Source organism: Mytilus trossulus, chromosome 4, assembly GCF_036588685.1.
Source record: "Mytilus trossulus isolate FHL-02 chromosome 4, PNRI_Mtr1.1.1.hap1, whole genome shotgun sequence".
Lineage (NCBI taxonomy): Eukaryota > Metazoa > Mollusca > Bivalvia > Mytilida > Mytilidae > Mytilus > Mytilus trossulus.
This window is the reverse complement of record NC_086376.1, coordinates 9,148,173-9,164,776: the sequence shown is the minus strand read 5'-3', so window position 1 is coordinate 9,164,776 and position 16,604 is coordinate 9,148,173. Positions and strand designations below refer to the sequence as shown.

At 31.1% G+C, this 16,604-nt stretch overlaps 1 protein-coding gene across 1 annotated transcript; it reads right to left on the bottom strand.

Moving 5' to 3' along the window:
* Positions 1-10,851: 10,851 nt before the first annotated feature.
* On the bottom strand, positions 10,852-14,526 carry LOC134713716 (uncharacterized). Its single transcript, XM_063575005.1, has 4 exons — positions 14,441-14,526; positions 12,704-13,390; positions 11,928-12,032; positions 10,852-11,023 (listed from the first exon to the last, which is right to left on the bottom strand). Exons 2-4 carry the CDS (start codon positions 13,336-13,338, stop codon positions 10,870-10,872), a joined length of 894 nt encoding a protein of 297 aa, XP_063431075.1. The 5' UTR covers positions 13,339-13,390; positions 14,441-14,526; the 3' UTR covers positions 10,852-10,869.
* Positions 14,527-16,604: the final 2,078 nt, after the last annotated feature.

The following is a 16,604-nucleotide window of genomic DNA, read 5'->3' as shown; positions in this document are numbered from 1 at the left end:
AAATGTTGTAGGTTTTATATCAATTTAGCATATACTAGTAGTTTATTGAACGATACAAATGTCATTTCGATGAATCTGAGTAAACTTGAACCACAATACATGTTTTGGTCACTTCTAATTAGTTATACGGTGATCTTTTGCGTAAAAAAAAATGTTATGTTATTAGACCAACGAACTCACTAGTTAGATTATATTGCTACGTTCATCTTACTCCAAAGGTTTTATTTTTTTACTTCTTTTTAGCGAAATCATGATATATGCAACGTCAGCATTGCTCGTGTGACGTCCACATTTACGATGTAAGTTTGTCATAATTAAATGGTTTCATTAAGAAAAAATGATATGTTGTTTTGATGTTTGAGCTAAATATAGCTCATAAAATAGTACGATTATCATCATTTCTTTCATATATGGATATTTATAACACATTGTGGTTGTAATTTTGTCATAAGGTTTATTTAAGGTTGAACCTTACAATGAGTACTTCTTTATTCAAATTAAAATAGGTTACAGAAATATCCTGTTTGAGGTATGTATCAGTCTATATGTACTGAATGCACCAAGAACCATTCTACTGTCAAATCTAAGGGACGATGTAATTTATTTATGTTGTGTTTTGTGTCTTTTTATTTTTTAACCATGACGTTTTTCGTTAATGTTCGACTTATGAGTTTGAATGTCACTCTGGAATCTTTCGTTTCCCTTTCCAATTTTTCAGAATTTGACGCTGAAATTATTAAATAATAACATAATGCATTGCGCACAACATTCTGAATATCCATTATATGATCATTTCAAGTTCAATGAATTGTTTACTCAGATATCATATATAAGTGATGAAGTGATGTGCATGTGTCCAACTGTACTTTCAAAGAGTGCATACTATATTATCTGTTTTAAAAGTATCAACGGTATCAATTTATATGTAGTATTTACACTTGGAGTTATCTTCCTTTATTCATTTCATATATGTATAGCATTGCCTCCAAATTCATGTTACTGTATACCTGACTTATTTAAATTTAGATTTAATCGTGGAAAGATAGTTTTTTGCGAATATAATCTGTATATCAACTTTGCCTCTCTTTTTTGGCTTGACTTACTGCCCTGATTGGTTTTTATCAGCCTTTCAAAGTTTGATAAAGGTTTTGAACTTTCAAAAAAACAAAGGAATACAATTAAATGTTCATTCTTTGATTACCTTGATTAATTATTTTGTTAACCTTTTGGTCTTATATCTCTTCAACTATTTTGGATCTGTTATACCCTTGATATTTATGTATTTGGCTTTGAACTTCCTGATGAAGGTAAATCCAGAAAAGCGCATTTGACGCATGCAATGTGCATGTTGTTTTTATTTTGAACTCGCATATTTGGATGATATGACAGTATTGTAGAATTAAAATAAAGTTGAGATATAGTTTATCTACTGATCAAATTATCATTTCTGTAAAACTGAGTAAACCCGAACCACCACATATGATTCAGTGGCTTCTTAATTAGTTTATACGGCGATCTATATTCTTAAATTTTGCAATCTAGTTGAGTGAAGAGGTATCGTATTTAATCTCTGAGCAAAGAATATGATTTACTAATTAGATTATAATTCTACGCTATAATCAATTTACTGAAAAAGTTTTATCATTTTGACTTTCAGTACAATATTTAAAGCGAATTCATAATGCACTATTACATGTAAATTGAAAAGTTAAAAGTTTTCATTCAAGAATATTGATTTCTTGTTTGATGTTTAACAGCTAACGAAAATTCTTTATTTAGAACCAGTATCATCATTTCTATTAAACATTGATATTAATAACATTTTGTGGTTGCTTCTTTGTCATTTCAAGATTTAATTGAGGTTAACCCTTATGACGAGTACTATTTTAATCCATGGTTGAAATTAAAATATGTTACAGAAATATCCTGTTGGAGCTAGGTATCAGTATATATGTACTGAATGCACTAAGCACCCTTCTCTTGTTTAATCCAAGGAACGCTATACTTCATTTAGGGAAGTTATTTTAACTTTTCTCGACTATGTATACTCAAATCCCGAATTTTTAGATCTAAAGTTGGTTCAACTGTTAAGACATTAACTTCCCCGTTTATATTACAACTAGATTTAAGTTTTGATTCGAGCCTCAATGATGAGTCTTTTTAAGAAGACGCGCGTGTGGCGTATAACAATATATACTGAGTTAATCTACATCCAATTCATCCATTTCAATGGTGAAAGTTTCCTCCCCGAGGATATCACCAGGCCAATAGCCAGTATTTCTGTATTGACTCGACATATTATTTATATGTTCATAACTTTTAATCAACTGTTTACACATATTTGAGTTTTTTCAAAATACTTAAGATTTTCTACCGTAGAAATAAATTATGTTTCCTGAATTTGGAAAAGCTTTTGGACGTTTTGATTCTCAATGTTGTCACATTCGTACTTTATTTGGATTTTCCCCTTTTTTTAATATAATATGTCACTGACGAGCCCTTTTGAGACGAAATAATCGTCTGGCTTGTACAATTTTAATACTGGTATTTATAATGGGTATATCTACAGTGATCTCATCAGGTTGACTGGTTGTGTATAAATAGTTATCAAAGATACCAGGCTTATTATTCGATACACTAGAACTCTGTTTCGTCTACGTAAGAATCATCAGTGACACTCAGATCGAAATAGTTAGAAAAAAACAAGTTTTAAGTTGAAGAGCATTGAGGACCCAAAATTCAAAAAAATAAAATATTGTGCTAAATACGGCAAACGTAATCTATGTCTGGAGTAGGCAAATCATGAGTATTTCTAATAATTCATACTATTGCAAACAGTTAGTTCATTAAAATGACATTATAATTGAAATTCATGTCATGATATAAGTCGTGCTGATGATATATGTATAACTAGATATAACTTTATCTAAATATGATTATGAACTTTATTTTCAATCGCAAATTTCGATGAATATATTCCCTTTCCTTTTCTCGTATTTTTTTTGTCCAAGCAGATAAATACTTTACGAATATTGTTTGGAAACATATCATTATGTGTAATTTCTAACCACAGAAATTAATAGCAATCCGATAATCCCACAAATACACCAATGAGATTCAAAAATCTCACCATGAACTGTCTTCCCTTAAGCTTGGAATCAATAATAATAAAAAAAAAAACAATAAAAAAAACCCAATGAAAATCCACAATTTTGATACGAAATACCTATATCTTACAAAATCCTATGGCAAACTTGATTATTTCAACTTTTCAGATGTCAGATTCACATTTCTCACCTCTACTCACTAGCGCCATGCTATCGCGATCTTGATTATATATATGTTACAGGCATTTGCTAAATTTAGGCATTTTGTAGAATGCCTGAAAAATTTAGGCATTTTCTAAAATGCCTGCAAGATTCAGTCATTATACATAATGACTAAATTTTGTAGGCATTTTACAAAATGCCTGAAATTGTTTTATAGAATGAAATGTTAAGAAAAACAATGTAAAGCTTTTAACACCAGAGTAGTTTTATTGATGATAATTACTGAAATAAAAAAAGAAGAGCTCAAATAGTCAAGAATACATTTTACTGAATTATTCCAATTCACACAAGTTCAAAACTTGACATTTTTTTTTTAATTTCTCAAAATGTTAGGGTGACAGAACTGTTTACAATGATTCTCCTAATTTTTTGCAAATATATTTTTTGCCGCTAAATCTGATTAAGAACACCGAGCACATTTGCAAACTTTATGTTGCCTTACATTACGGGGCGCCGAATGGGACTCTTGTGGTTTTGTACAAAATTCAATTCTGTCATAACAAAATCATTTTTGTCTTACAAAACTATGTGCTACAGACTTGTTTTGCGAGAACTTCAATTTTGTGATGACAAAATTCATTTGTGTAGACAAAATTCATTTTTGTCATGACAAAATTCATTTTTGTAGACAAAATTCATATTTGTCATGACAAAAGTCAATTTTGTCTAAAAGGTATGCAAATATAAACATATTTGCATACAAAATTTACTTTTGTTACCTGATATGGAAATTAAATCACAAAATTGACTTTTGTGAGACAAAATTCAATTTTGTCAATTTTGTTGAGACAAAATTCAATTTTGTCAATTTTGTTGAGACAAAAGTCAATTTTGATAATTTTGTTGAGACAAAAGTCAATTTTGTTAATTTTGTTGAGACAAAAGTCAATTTTGTTATTTTTGTTGAACAAAAGTCACTTTTGTCCGTACAAAATTGAATTTTGAATACAAAACCACATGAGTCCCATTCGGCGTCCCGTATACATTACGTATTTCATCTCTAGATCTTAACATTTTTAGCTCTATTATTACCGTTACTGATAAAATACGTAACGTAGGGCAACATAAGGTTTGCAATAAGCACACACATCACACATGCATATCTTCTTTTTCATAATGTTCCCCAAAAAAGTATATCATCATGATTTGTTTAAATTACATCTTTTGACTCATGGCTTTAAATGAACCGAAGCAGATCTGTCCATGACGGGTGATCACTCTTTGACTGGAGACGCTTCACCTGTCAATGCACTGTTATTTTTCTTTTCTTTTTCAATTTCCAGCTGTTCTTGCCAAAGGGGCCTAGTAAGCTTTTCTCATCAGTTGGCGGCTATCGTCCGTCTTCGTCTGTTAACTTTCACAAACATGTTCTCCTCTGGAACTACTAAGTCAAATTTAACCAAACTTGGCCACAATCATCGTTAGAGTATCTTGTTTAAAAATATCTGTCCCATTAATCCGTCATTGCCAACATGGCTATAAATGGAACATAGGGGTAAAATAGTTTTTGGCTTAATACATACAGAGAGAAAGAGAGAGAGAGAGAGATTAACAGCTAGGTTCAGCAAAGTAAGATCAACAATTTAAAAATCGATTGTTAAGCAACCCCTGATTGAGATATTGCTCTGTCAATCAACACGTTCTGCACGGTTAAGAACTATATGGTGGTTCTGCAGTGGGGATTTTCTGTTCCTGTCCTAAATACCTTCATTTCAATTGCAAGCTGCAGTCTAAATTTCTGTCCTTTACTCAGGTCAAACGAATATAACGAATTATAACCAAATTGTTCATGTCTTAAACATGCATCACATATTTGTGAAGCAAAAAAAAGCAATTAGTCAATTAAAAACGATTTTTTTGTCTCTACTTCATTTGTTTCACTTTACCGTTTTCAATCTAGATTTTCTAAAATTTTGATTGCATATTTTGTTCTTATGACAGAACACTTTGTTTTTCTGCTATTTTGACAAAGTAATCATAAATTCACTATTGGTATCTAAAATACAGATTGAGTATGTACCTAACGTAGTTTCACTAAAAAGAACATATCATAAGACATAAAAACCTTCCCATCTGTATTTTGGATAATCAATTAATTCTAACAAACCATTAGTTGTTTTCTGCAAGATATTTTTTGTCCATTTTTGTCAATTATATGCATTTCAATGATATTCTACAAATTGAAACTCAACAGGCAATTCGTGGAATTTTGCCACAAAATTTCAGGCATTTTACAAAATGACTAGGTATTTTTAGTCATTTTGTATATTGCCTGTTAAGTTTAGGCATTTTCTAAATTGCCGGAAAATTCAGTCATTTTACAAAATGCCTAAATTTAGAAAATGCCTGTAACATATATATTCGCACGGCGAGCGATAAATGCATAGCAGCGCAGTTTTATTCTGTCGACAACCCAGTCTCTCTTCTTTGAGAGTCAATGCAATTCCCTTAGTCCTGACATAGAAAAGACTGTACCTCGATGAGTAACAGTCTTCCAGGTAAATAATGCCGCTACTCTTATTCCACTTGCATTAAGTTCAAATTATATAACATCCTTAGGTTTAAATTATTTTGGATCACTTTATTTTATAAAAAGGTAATCATTCAGTGATTTAAAAACAATCCGCATTAAAAAGAAAATCACCAAGTTTGTTTTATGCAGTTCCAAAGTTAATCATACTAGTTTAACAGCTCAAGTTGAGGTTACCAGCAACCATCCCCTTTCCGCTCAAACAAAATTTCTAGGGTTGTGTCTAGTAAATCTTAAATCCTGGATAGACATGTTGGACATACAGGCAAATTTAAACATGGACAAGAACTGTATCAATTTAATCTTAAACTGCGATTAGTGACCAGGTCTGATAAAAAATATTGATTAATATGATAGTTTTGCGCATTCTTCAATAAAATTGAGATTGGAAATGGGGAATATGCCAAAGAAACAACAACCCAACCAAAGAACAGACAACAAACTTTCATTGAAACGTATCCATCAGTACATATTAAGACGAAGGAAAATTGTCATTTTGTAACAAATTTGTAATTCTTTGCTACATTCAGAAGAACATAAACAAACTAGTACATATAGTGATTAGATTATCAATAATGTAAAACCAGCTGACATTGAATTTGTATGCACGTCTTTAGTCATTTTGTGGTTAGTTTATCCACGTACTAATGTGTGTCTATCTCTATGTGTCCTAAATTTATCACGTTGTTTAGTTTTCGTGTGGCAGATCTAGATATTTTTTGGTTTGAAATGGAGTCGTATATATAAGCACGTCAAAAACGTTTGATTTGACGTAAACAATTAACAACATATTTACAAATACTTTAAACATTTTTAAATGTTTTGATGTTTGACATTGATAATAATTTCTTAATCGCGACCTTAATCATCTTGACTTTCATATCTAAATATTTGTAATCTATTGCGGTTGTGTTTTTATCCTTCTCATGTTTTTATGAGGTTTACCCTTGAACGCATGTCGATGACGATTAATAATACAATGCATGATGCAAAAATAGGTCACAGAAATATCCTGTTTAAAGTAGATGTTGTCAGGATATACGTACTTAATGTGCTCACTTGTCTTCAAACCTCAGAGACATTACATTTTTCCTGTTAAAAAAATTACATTTTTTTTTATAACAAATAAATATTCCTCATTCTTCAAATTGCTTGTTACAACTTTACTTCATTGTCCAAGCTTCAATAAAGTACCCATGTGAAATACCTTCTGAGTTCAGGAAAAAACACAGAATATAATAAAATATAAACATTAGTTTTCCCCATCAATTATATCATAATATCAGCAACAACAAAAATCACAAAAATACTGAAGTCGGAGGAAAATTCAAAATGGAAGGTCCCAAATCAAATGACAAAACCAAAAGCACAAACACATCAAACGAATGAGTAACAACTGTCATAATCCTGACTTGGTATAGGTATTTTCTTATGTAGAAAATGGTGGATATAAGTTAATATGTCAACTTATCAATTATTATACTTTTTACTTGATGAATGATTTCTTGTCAATTTATATTATAACAACTGATTTTCTTTGAATTAAAAGGCTTAGAGTTTTGATTTGAGTAAGGGTATTTAAGACGACAACAGAAACTTATTTGGTTTTTAGCTAGGAAGACGTTTACACGAAAAATCCAAATTTTGACATACCAAAATGAAAAAGAAGACAGTTATAATAAATTGTGGTAGTTTTATTGTCCATTTAATGTCAATAGAGGTTAACCCTTTCGCACCTTGTATTTTTATATTATTTATCTATCAAGACAGGATTATTACCTAAAATTTTGGTAAATTGACATCCAAAATTGAGATGTTCGCTTCAATATTCATATACAATTATAACATAGGAGCCTTGATTGCAACGTGACGCAAATAGCCCTCAAACTAAATGACCTACCCCAATTTTGTCCCGATAAATATTGTAAATAAAAGATGACTAAAAGACAGGCGAAAGGTATTAGAGGGATATTCAAACTCATAAGTCGAAAATAAAATCATAACGACTAAAAAAGAAAAACAACAACAAATAAACAAAAGTACTCAAAAACAACATAGATAACTTTCACTAAGTAACACAAACCCCAACAAAATCTAGGGGGGATTTCAGGTGCTCCAGAAGGATATGCAGATCCTGCTCCATATGTGACAAACTTAGATTATTATGATTTCGAAAAAAAACCGATCCTTCAACGCAATCGATTTGTTTTTTAATCCAATCATTAAAAGTGTAATATACAGTTGGCAAACAGTACAACTTCTTACCTTTCTGTAGCACTTGAGTTCACAACCGGTTTTTAAGAGGTTCATGTTGCTAAACTTTTAGCCTTCTATGTATGGTTTGAAGATTTTTTTTGTCCGTTTATTAATTTTCGAGTATATGCTATGACCTGCTAGTATGTAGTTGTCAGTTTTTCCTCCACTTGAATATTTCAAATGTTTTGAATGTTCCTTTTGTTTATTTGATAAGAGACGATCATTGGTATTCTATATACAGTGAAGTTGTAAGACTTATTGGTAGAAACTTAATCGTGATACAGTTATAGGGTCTTTTGTATAACGTCATTTTAAAAAAAGTCAAAAGTAAATCCAGGTGAAACCGAAGAAGTTTTTTTTGGCACTAATATTAATAAATAATTAGCTAAGAACCATATATTTATCAGTGTTAAATAAGCACATACACCGAAATTGACCTTCCGTAAACCAGAAGATGCAAATTATCTTCAAATTTTTTAGGCAAATTATTTTGGGATCAAACAGAATATAATAATCTTCCATTTAAAGTTAAAGATTCCTTCATTAAACTTATTCTCAAAGATTATCAAATGAAAAATTAACTTTATTGGTAATGTAACAATTGTTATTCTTTTTGAAAGTAAAAACAAAACAAAACTTTGTATGAAGATGAAACAACAAATGTACATAACTTCAATGAAAATTCTTATATCAAATTTGAAAATCAAAAGCGCAAACACATCAAATGAATGGAAATCAACTGTAATATCCCCGACCTGTCACATACATTATTAATATAAGTAGAAAACAGAAGATTAAACCTAGTTTTATAGCTAGCTAAACCGTCCACTTTTATACTTAGAATTTTTCGAAAAAATAAGGATTTTCTTTTCCGCGGAATAGATTACTTTATCCGTATGTGGCACAACTTGTTGAAATTTTGGGTCCTCAATGCTCTTCAACTTTGTACTTGCTTGGCTTATGGAAGTACACCACTAATTCATGGTCCCATTACTTTCTATGTTAAATTCCTGCATTTCAACCAGGCACACCTCTTTCATTTTAAGTTCAAATAAAGTGGCAATCATTGCTTGTCAAAGCAACACTTTATGGTGTCTTCTACTGAAAAAATCAGCATACCTTACATTGCATATAAGAAAGAACTGGTTTCCGGAACTTCGGATGTACCAAAACAGGTACTTCAGATCTGACAAACAGACCAAATTTACCCTCTTTTTAAAAGTTGCTGCAGTTTTTTAAATATTTAAAATTAGTCCAAAAGTGTTCTACAATGATCACCAGTCCTTCAGCTTTCATTTGATGCCAAAAATACCTAAATATCTTACATATTTTGAAAGTTACACTCATGCGTAGGAACTATTTTGCGTTAAATATGTACTACTTTCTGGTATGTGCTTTCTGGCCGGGGCCGAATTAGTGGTGTTACACCTTATGACTATTTTGATCTGGCGTCACGGTGGAGTCTAATGTATACGAAACGCGCGTCTGGCGTATTAAATCATAATCCTGTTACCTTTGTTTTTAGTTCCACTATACTAACAACATTGAATGATCAAGACAAAGATACATAATAGGCTAATGCGATCCCTAACAAACACTGCGTTAACATTATTATGGACTTTTAGTTTTGAATTTTTCTCGGAATTCGGTATATTTTTTTTTTTTAATTTTATACATCACAGATATACAACACAAATCATTAAAAACAAATCTGACAGAGACCCCAACAAAAATGATATTAAAATTGATAGTACGTTTGACGAAAGCGTCAGCAAAAAAAGTGTTTGTTTGTAAGAGTACTAACAGTATATAGTATTTACTTTCTATTTACTTTCTACTTATTTATATATTATTTAGGTTGTCATTTTACAATTTGATGCTGGTTATGACAACTTTTCACTAAATTCATTGAAGGTGCAGTTATATATTTAAAACCATCCTAGATACCAGGATTAAAACTGTGTATGTCAAATGAGAATTCGTATAAAAAAGACTCATAAGGTAACAAATATAGTACCAAGTTGAATGGCATTGAGGAACCAAATATCCGACAGGTTTTTCCAAACATTGCTCGGGTAATCTTTGCCTGGTATAACAATCACTTTACCCAGTTTATGTGCTGTTATTGACATTTTGATATTGAAAAGCATGAATGATATATAAGTGAATCTGTTTTAAATTTGCTTTTAGTTAATACGAAAACTATTACATCGCGGCTCCGTGTCTTTTTTGTCTTTTAATTATTTGTTGTTGTGGCATTTGATTGCTACGGAGACCAATATCTATAAGACACCAAAATATGTTGATGTGAACACTCTTGGGGCACTGTAATTTGTACAACCTTGTTCCTTTCTTATGCTGTTAAACCACTGTATTCAGTTAGAAGAGTGTGGGCCGTTTACAAAGGCGGTAAATCCAACAAAATTATTTGAATCCTTGTCCAATACAAGGAGCATATGATCATGGGGGGTCATATGTTTCTGTCCGTCATCATCGTTTAAGAACAAATTAGACCATTCGTAGTCTCTAATTGTTTTCACATTTTGTCATCTTGGGACATTTTAAAGCCTTTTTATTGTGTGGGTTTACTCATTGGTATTGGCCGTCGGGTAACCAATGGTTATCATTATTTTTTGTTGTTAGTTTTTGGTGAATTGTCTTATTGTAAATCATAACTCTACTTCTTAATTTTGTATAGTTATCTTTCAAAGGCTACTAAAATATATTAATATAAAATATTTATCAGATTTTTTTTTATTGTCCAATATTCTCCCATGTACAATGTGTTGGATATTCAACTAAAGCGAAATCAAATGGCGGATAGTATGGTACTGTATTATTCCATATTAAAACATGATGGACACTATAATGCTGTACACAATCTCCATACAAACAAAGGTTGCTAACACTGAAATGAAAAAAAAAGAAAGGTAAAAAATCTGTTATATATTCTTACACCACATTATTATTATAGTTTGTGTACCTGCGTATCCTGTTAGACCGGTTGCTGTATACAGGAACATATATAGTTAGATATACTGTTCCCAGCTGTATACCATTTTAGTTTTTAGTTTATTGTTTAACTTTATGTGTACCATTTTGCTTTAATGTATTGTTTGATTTCGTAGTTGTCATTGGTTGCTGTTTTTTGTAATTATTTCTTAAATAAATCAGGTCATTAGATTTATTTTAAATTTCAAGTTTGTTAAAAGCCATTTATTAACATTTCCTCTCGTCTTTGGTCAGATTAGTGGCAATCATCTCATTATTTTAGTGTAAAAACAGCTTGACCATTATTGACATCAGGGACCAAATTAGGTATATTATTTTTCTTAGTATCTTAAAACATTTAATGAATTACAATGGTAGGTGTAAATTATATTGTATAACTACAGGAAACAGTTAATACACGTATGATGTAAATGCACTAAACCGTTTGGAGAAACATCGGAACATCACATTGACGTCAAAATCTCTTTTTTTTCTTTTATTTAAAAATTCACATTTACGTCTCAAATTCTTGGTGTTTCGCACACGAACAGTTAAGGGAATAAACCATATCTGTTCTTGTTATGATACATCATGCTCATTTTGTTGTCCGCTATACATTTTACGTGTAAATGTATCTATATATAATGTCATATTATGAACTGAACGTGTGCATTTTCGTTTGACTTTCAAAAAATAGATAGGGCTTGCTTCATAACCAGTTTCGATGGTTCTTTTTTTTATCATATCAGTTCAAACATATAAAATACCAATAAAATTATACATGAACAAGAACAAGTAATTAAATATTAAATATTACGTACGGGCATCGTCCAACTGGGATGGCCTGAAACTTTCCTGGTAACTGTATTACTTGGTAATTTGTTTCATCTACAGTGATATTTTGGTATACTTCGTGTCTCGAAATTCTACAACAGTAAATAAAAAAAATAAAAGCTATAATAATTAATATGGAGAAAAAATACCTCAAAAACGACACATATAAAAAAAACCAGGGGTTTTCCAAAGTAAAATTATTTGATTTTTCTAAATTTACTAGTTTGTTCTTGTTTTACAATATGTAGTAACATATTCTTATCAATGCAGAACTCTCAGTTTAATAAAAATGTCTGTCTTTAGAATCCAACACCTATATATAAAAAATGTTGATATCAAGATAAATTATTCATTTTTATGTTATTTGTTGCTAAAATGCTTCATCACGAACAGGTTGATCTAGATACCATTTTTGGTATAGTGTTGTCCTTTATAACTTTCTACAGCAATGTTTGTACATATTATTTTGTTTTCACTTTAAATCCAATGTTTACTTATTGCTGCTTAAATAAAGGCAACAGTAGTATACCGCTGTTCAAAACTCATAAATCCCATATTTTTTGTCTTTCGTTTTACACAATGAAGATTATTTCAAAAACATAAACTAAATGTCAAATATTGTGTTATTTGTAGTTCTGAAATAGATGTAAAGGTATGGGTTAACCTCGGTTATATAATAGTACCAATCAAATGACGAACTATTTGACAATATCTTGTGAATGATCAGTGGGGACATAGACATCTATTTATAGTTTACACTTACGTTTGACAACATGAACAAACTTCAGAATTACGACCTGATGGAGGTCTTGTGCGGTCACGTATTTCTGAATTATTATTCGTTCGAGCAAATCTCTGTGTTGTTGTTTCCACTACTTTTGGGACTACTTCTGGGACTATTTGGGGGACTTTATTTTTTGGTTGGCTGTATGTCCGCACGGCATCGCCATGCCACCTTTCCTTTTTAATAACTTTTGACGTTTCACTAAGGATTTCTGTTTCTGATTGAAAAATTCCTGGAAATAAATCATCCAGGTCTTCGTCATTTCCGATATCACAATGACCGAACACCTTGCCCTTCTGATTGTACTGTGTTCGCTTAGCTCTTCGTGTTGTTTGTCTTATCGGGACTATATCTGGAATATTTGTTTCTTTGTTTGTGTATGCCCATGCAACATGTTCATTCAAAAAGCTTGGAATATTTTGAGAATTTCTAAGTCTTTCATTAATCAATTGTCTGTTTGCTAATCTTCTTGGATTTCTTTGTCTTGGATTGAAAAATCTTCTATTCTTTTGTTCATTTCGATTTAAAAACAAGTTTCTTGTTTGTCCATTTGAATAGTTTATAATTTGTAGAAATAACACGAACATTGTAACACACATATAAGTTATATCCATTTTTATAATTACGAAAGAGAATATTCAAGTAACGTAAAGTAACCTCTTTCACCTGTAAAATAATAATAATATAAAGTATATTAATAAAAAGACAAATGTAATTTTCTATTACAGGTTAAGTGTTTCATCTATGCAAAATGTATCTGATAAGCAATATGCTCAGTTGTATATATGTAAAATGAAAGATAGAATAAACCCTAAAGAAAACTTCAGGAAACAAAGCATAAAATTACACTGTGAAGTGAATGTTCATTTTATATCTCTCATAACTGTCAAGTGTATATGTTCATTCTATTTTAATAAACTATTTTCTTTATTGTTTTTTTTATAAAAGCTGATGTGAAATACATGTCAGTCTGTGACACCTTCTTAATTCCAGAAATTGTCCCTAATGCAACTGTTATATCAATAATATAACAAGGACGACCAACGGCTGGTCATTTACACAAAATTATAAGTGGATTAGAGAGGCTTTTTTTTTGTTTATTTGGCCATGATATCATTCATGCTCTTTTTAATTTTCTAACGAGGTGAACAGAAAATAAAATATTTCTTGAAAAGTTTGCTATGTATTCTAACCAAATCAAATCATAAAAATTTGTGTTTAACCAATCAGATACACAAAAAAATCATGAAAATTATGGCAAAACAAACAATAAAACTTTAGACATTTCTTCATCTTATGATATCTATTTTATAAAAACCGCTCATAAAATGACTTGGAACTGTTTAATTTTTTTTATTTATTTTGATTGAAATGATCATATTTAGAGTGAGAACTCATTTTTGTCCCATAACTGTATGTACTGTCGCTTTTACAGCGGACACAACCACAAGTTCACTAAAAAGAGTGTTAGATAACACTGTAAAAATGCTTGCAGAAGGTTAAATGAAAATGGAACTATTTTTCTTGTGATTAATGAATATTGCAAGGATGCCCTTTTTCTCCAATAATTAAGAGTTTTTTCGAATTAAAATTATGCGAAGAAAGTTTTATAAATTTTTGCTTGCAGTTGGGTTGCAGATTAACATACTTATAGCAATCAATACACTAGTAATTTATTTACTGAAGGCTGAATAAATTCGAACTTTCTTTTCTTACCAGAACAGTACTTGGACAAACTGAATCCGTTTCTTCATTAAATTTCCTAATTCTCGTCTAGTTTTATATATCTATGTGTATTTACCTGACTTGTGTGTCATACAATGATGGACATTAATTACATGAGACTGACATCAGGTGAACACACAGACAGTATTGTTGATCATTTCCGATTTGCCTTGGGAAATCCAATCAAAATTTCTATTTCATCGTGACAATTACATAAGACAAATTCAAAAATGTAAAAAAGTGTTCAATTGTAAAAGTTGAATCATCAGTAGGCGCTCAAACATCAGCCTGGACATTGGACAAAGGTAATGGGAAGGTTGTGGTTGGCTAATTATGCAGTGCATGCAAATTAATAATTTTGTTAATTTCAAAAACAAGCTACATGAAAACTCATAATGGTATACATTTCTCCTTGCTCACTTCTAAGTGCCATTATAGCTGCATTGAAATTCAGATTTCCCCTGAGAAGCCCTTAACTCTTGAAAGACAAACAGAGAACAACTTGCGGGGGTGATGCTGGAATTAATCCAACGTTGCACTTCTTTTCAGTTAGTGGCTAAATTTAACCATGGACAAGCCTTCATCGCTCGAACAATACACAATTGCTTCCCGGCCAAACAATCCACCCACATAACTTACATAATTATTCAATTGCCACGAACATTTTAGGTGGACATTGGATTATTTTTGCTCGGTTAATACACTTAATCTAAACAAAGCAGTATTCATTCCTTTCCGGAAGCCTGCATTCCTTTTATTAGATCGAGTTTTGTGATTTAAGAGGTTCGATTTGAGGATAAGTAGGGTATACGTCAATGAGAAAGCAACTGTGGTACATATTTCACAATGACTGCATATTCGATAATGTAGGCAGATTTCATCCTACTATTTCTATATAACGCCCAAAACCTGTAAATATGAAAGCCAATAATGTCTCATTTGGAGGCAGGGGTAGAGTTCTGCAAGTCAAATAAACAAAAATCAGTTAAGTTAATCATTAAAACCAATTGAGACTATATAAACAAAACTCTGTCACTTAATCGTTTATTTTGTAAAGTGTTCAACTGTAAAAAAAGAAAAAAAAAAAAAAAAGGAGAAAAAGAAAAAAGAAAAAAGAAACCAAGAGGACATTCAAACCACTGAAGCCGAAGAACAACAGACAAAGCCATTGTTAAACTGAAAACGACGAAAAGACAATACTAATATTTCACGAAACACTACATATATGGAAAACTAAAGATAGAGCAACAGGAATCCCATAAAAAGTGGGCCGAATTCTTGTGCTCTTGAAGAGTGAGCAGATCCTTTGTTGTCTTTTGTCCGTGTTGCTTAATCTTTGTTTTTATGTCGTGTTTTGTGTACTATTGTTTGTCAATTGATCTTTTTCGTTTTAGCATTGACGTTGTCCGTTTGTTTTTGACTTAATTCGTCGCTGGGCTTCTAAAATGTTGTACATTGCAAATTTTTCAAGAAAAAAAAATCTCACAAACAGGCTTTGGAAATTTTGGCAAAATGCATGCTTCCAAAATGTCGTATGTCAACTTGAACATTTTTGTAAAAAGCAGTGAAATAAAAACTTTGACATTTCTGGATTATCCAAGGACTTAAATGATTTTCACAGAAATAAAGAAATGTACAATTATTTTTTTCCCAAAGCCATTCTACAACGATTTTCAAGCTTTCATACAACATTTTGGAGGCAAACATTACAAACAACTGACATTGGCAATTTTGTAATATGTCTTATTTCACACATTTTGATTGGTCTAACTGCATGCTATTTTTTAATACCAAAGATTTCCTCCCGCCCAGACCATTGGTGTCAAAAAGTATTTTTAGCCAAAAAAGTCATATACGACATTTTAGAAGCCCAGCGACGTTATGAGTTTGAATGTCCTTCTGGCATCTTTCATCTCAGTCTCTTTTATTCCACGAGTGGTCTTATCAAAAGTCCACATTCTAATAAAGGCAGTGAATGTTAAATTGCTGTAAGTAATAGACAGACACCAGTGCGATTCGTGTTAAATTTATTATCTGGATACTCTAACAGAGCACATACACCAATCACAAACTCTGGTTTAGTGTATCAAAATTAACGTATCTGTATGCTGTTGTTTGTTTTTTTTTAAATAAAAGAATACTAATTTGCAATGAC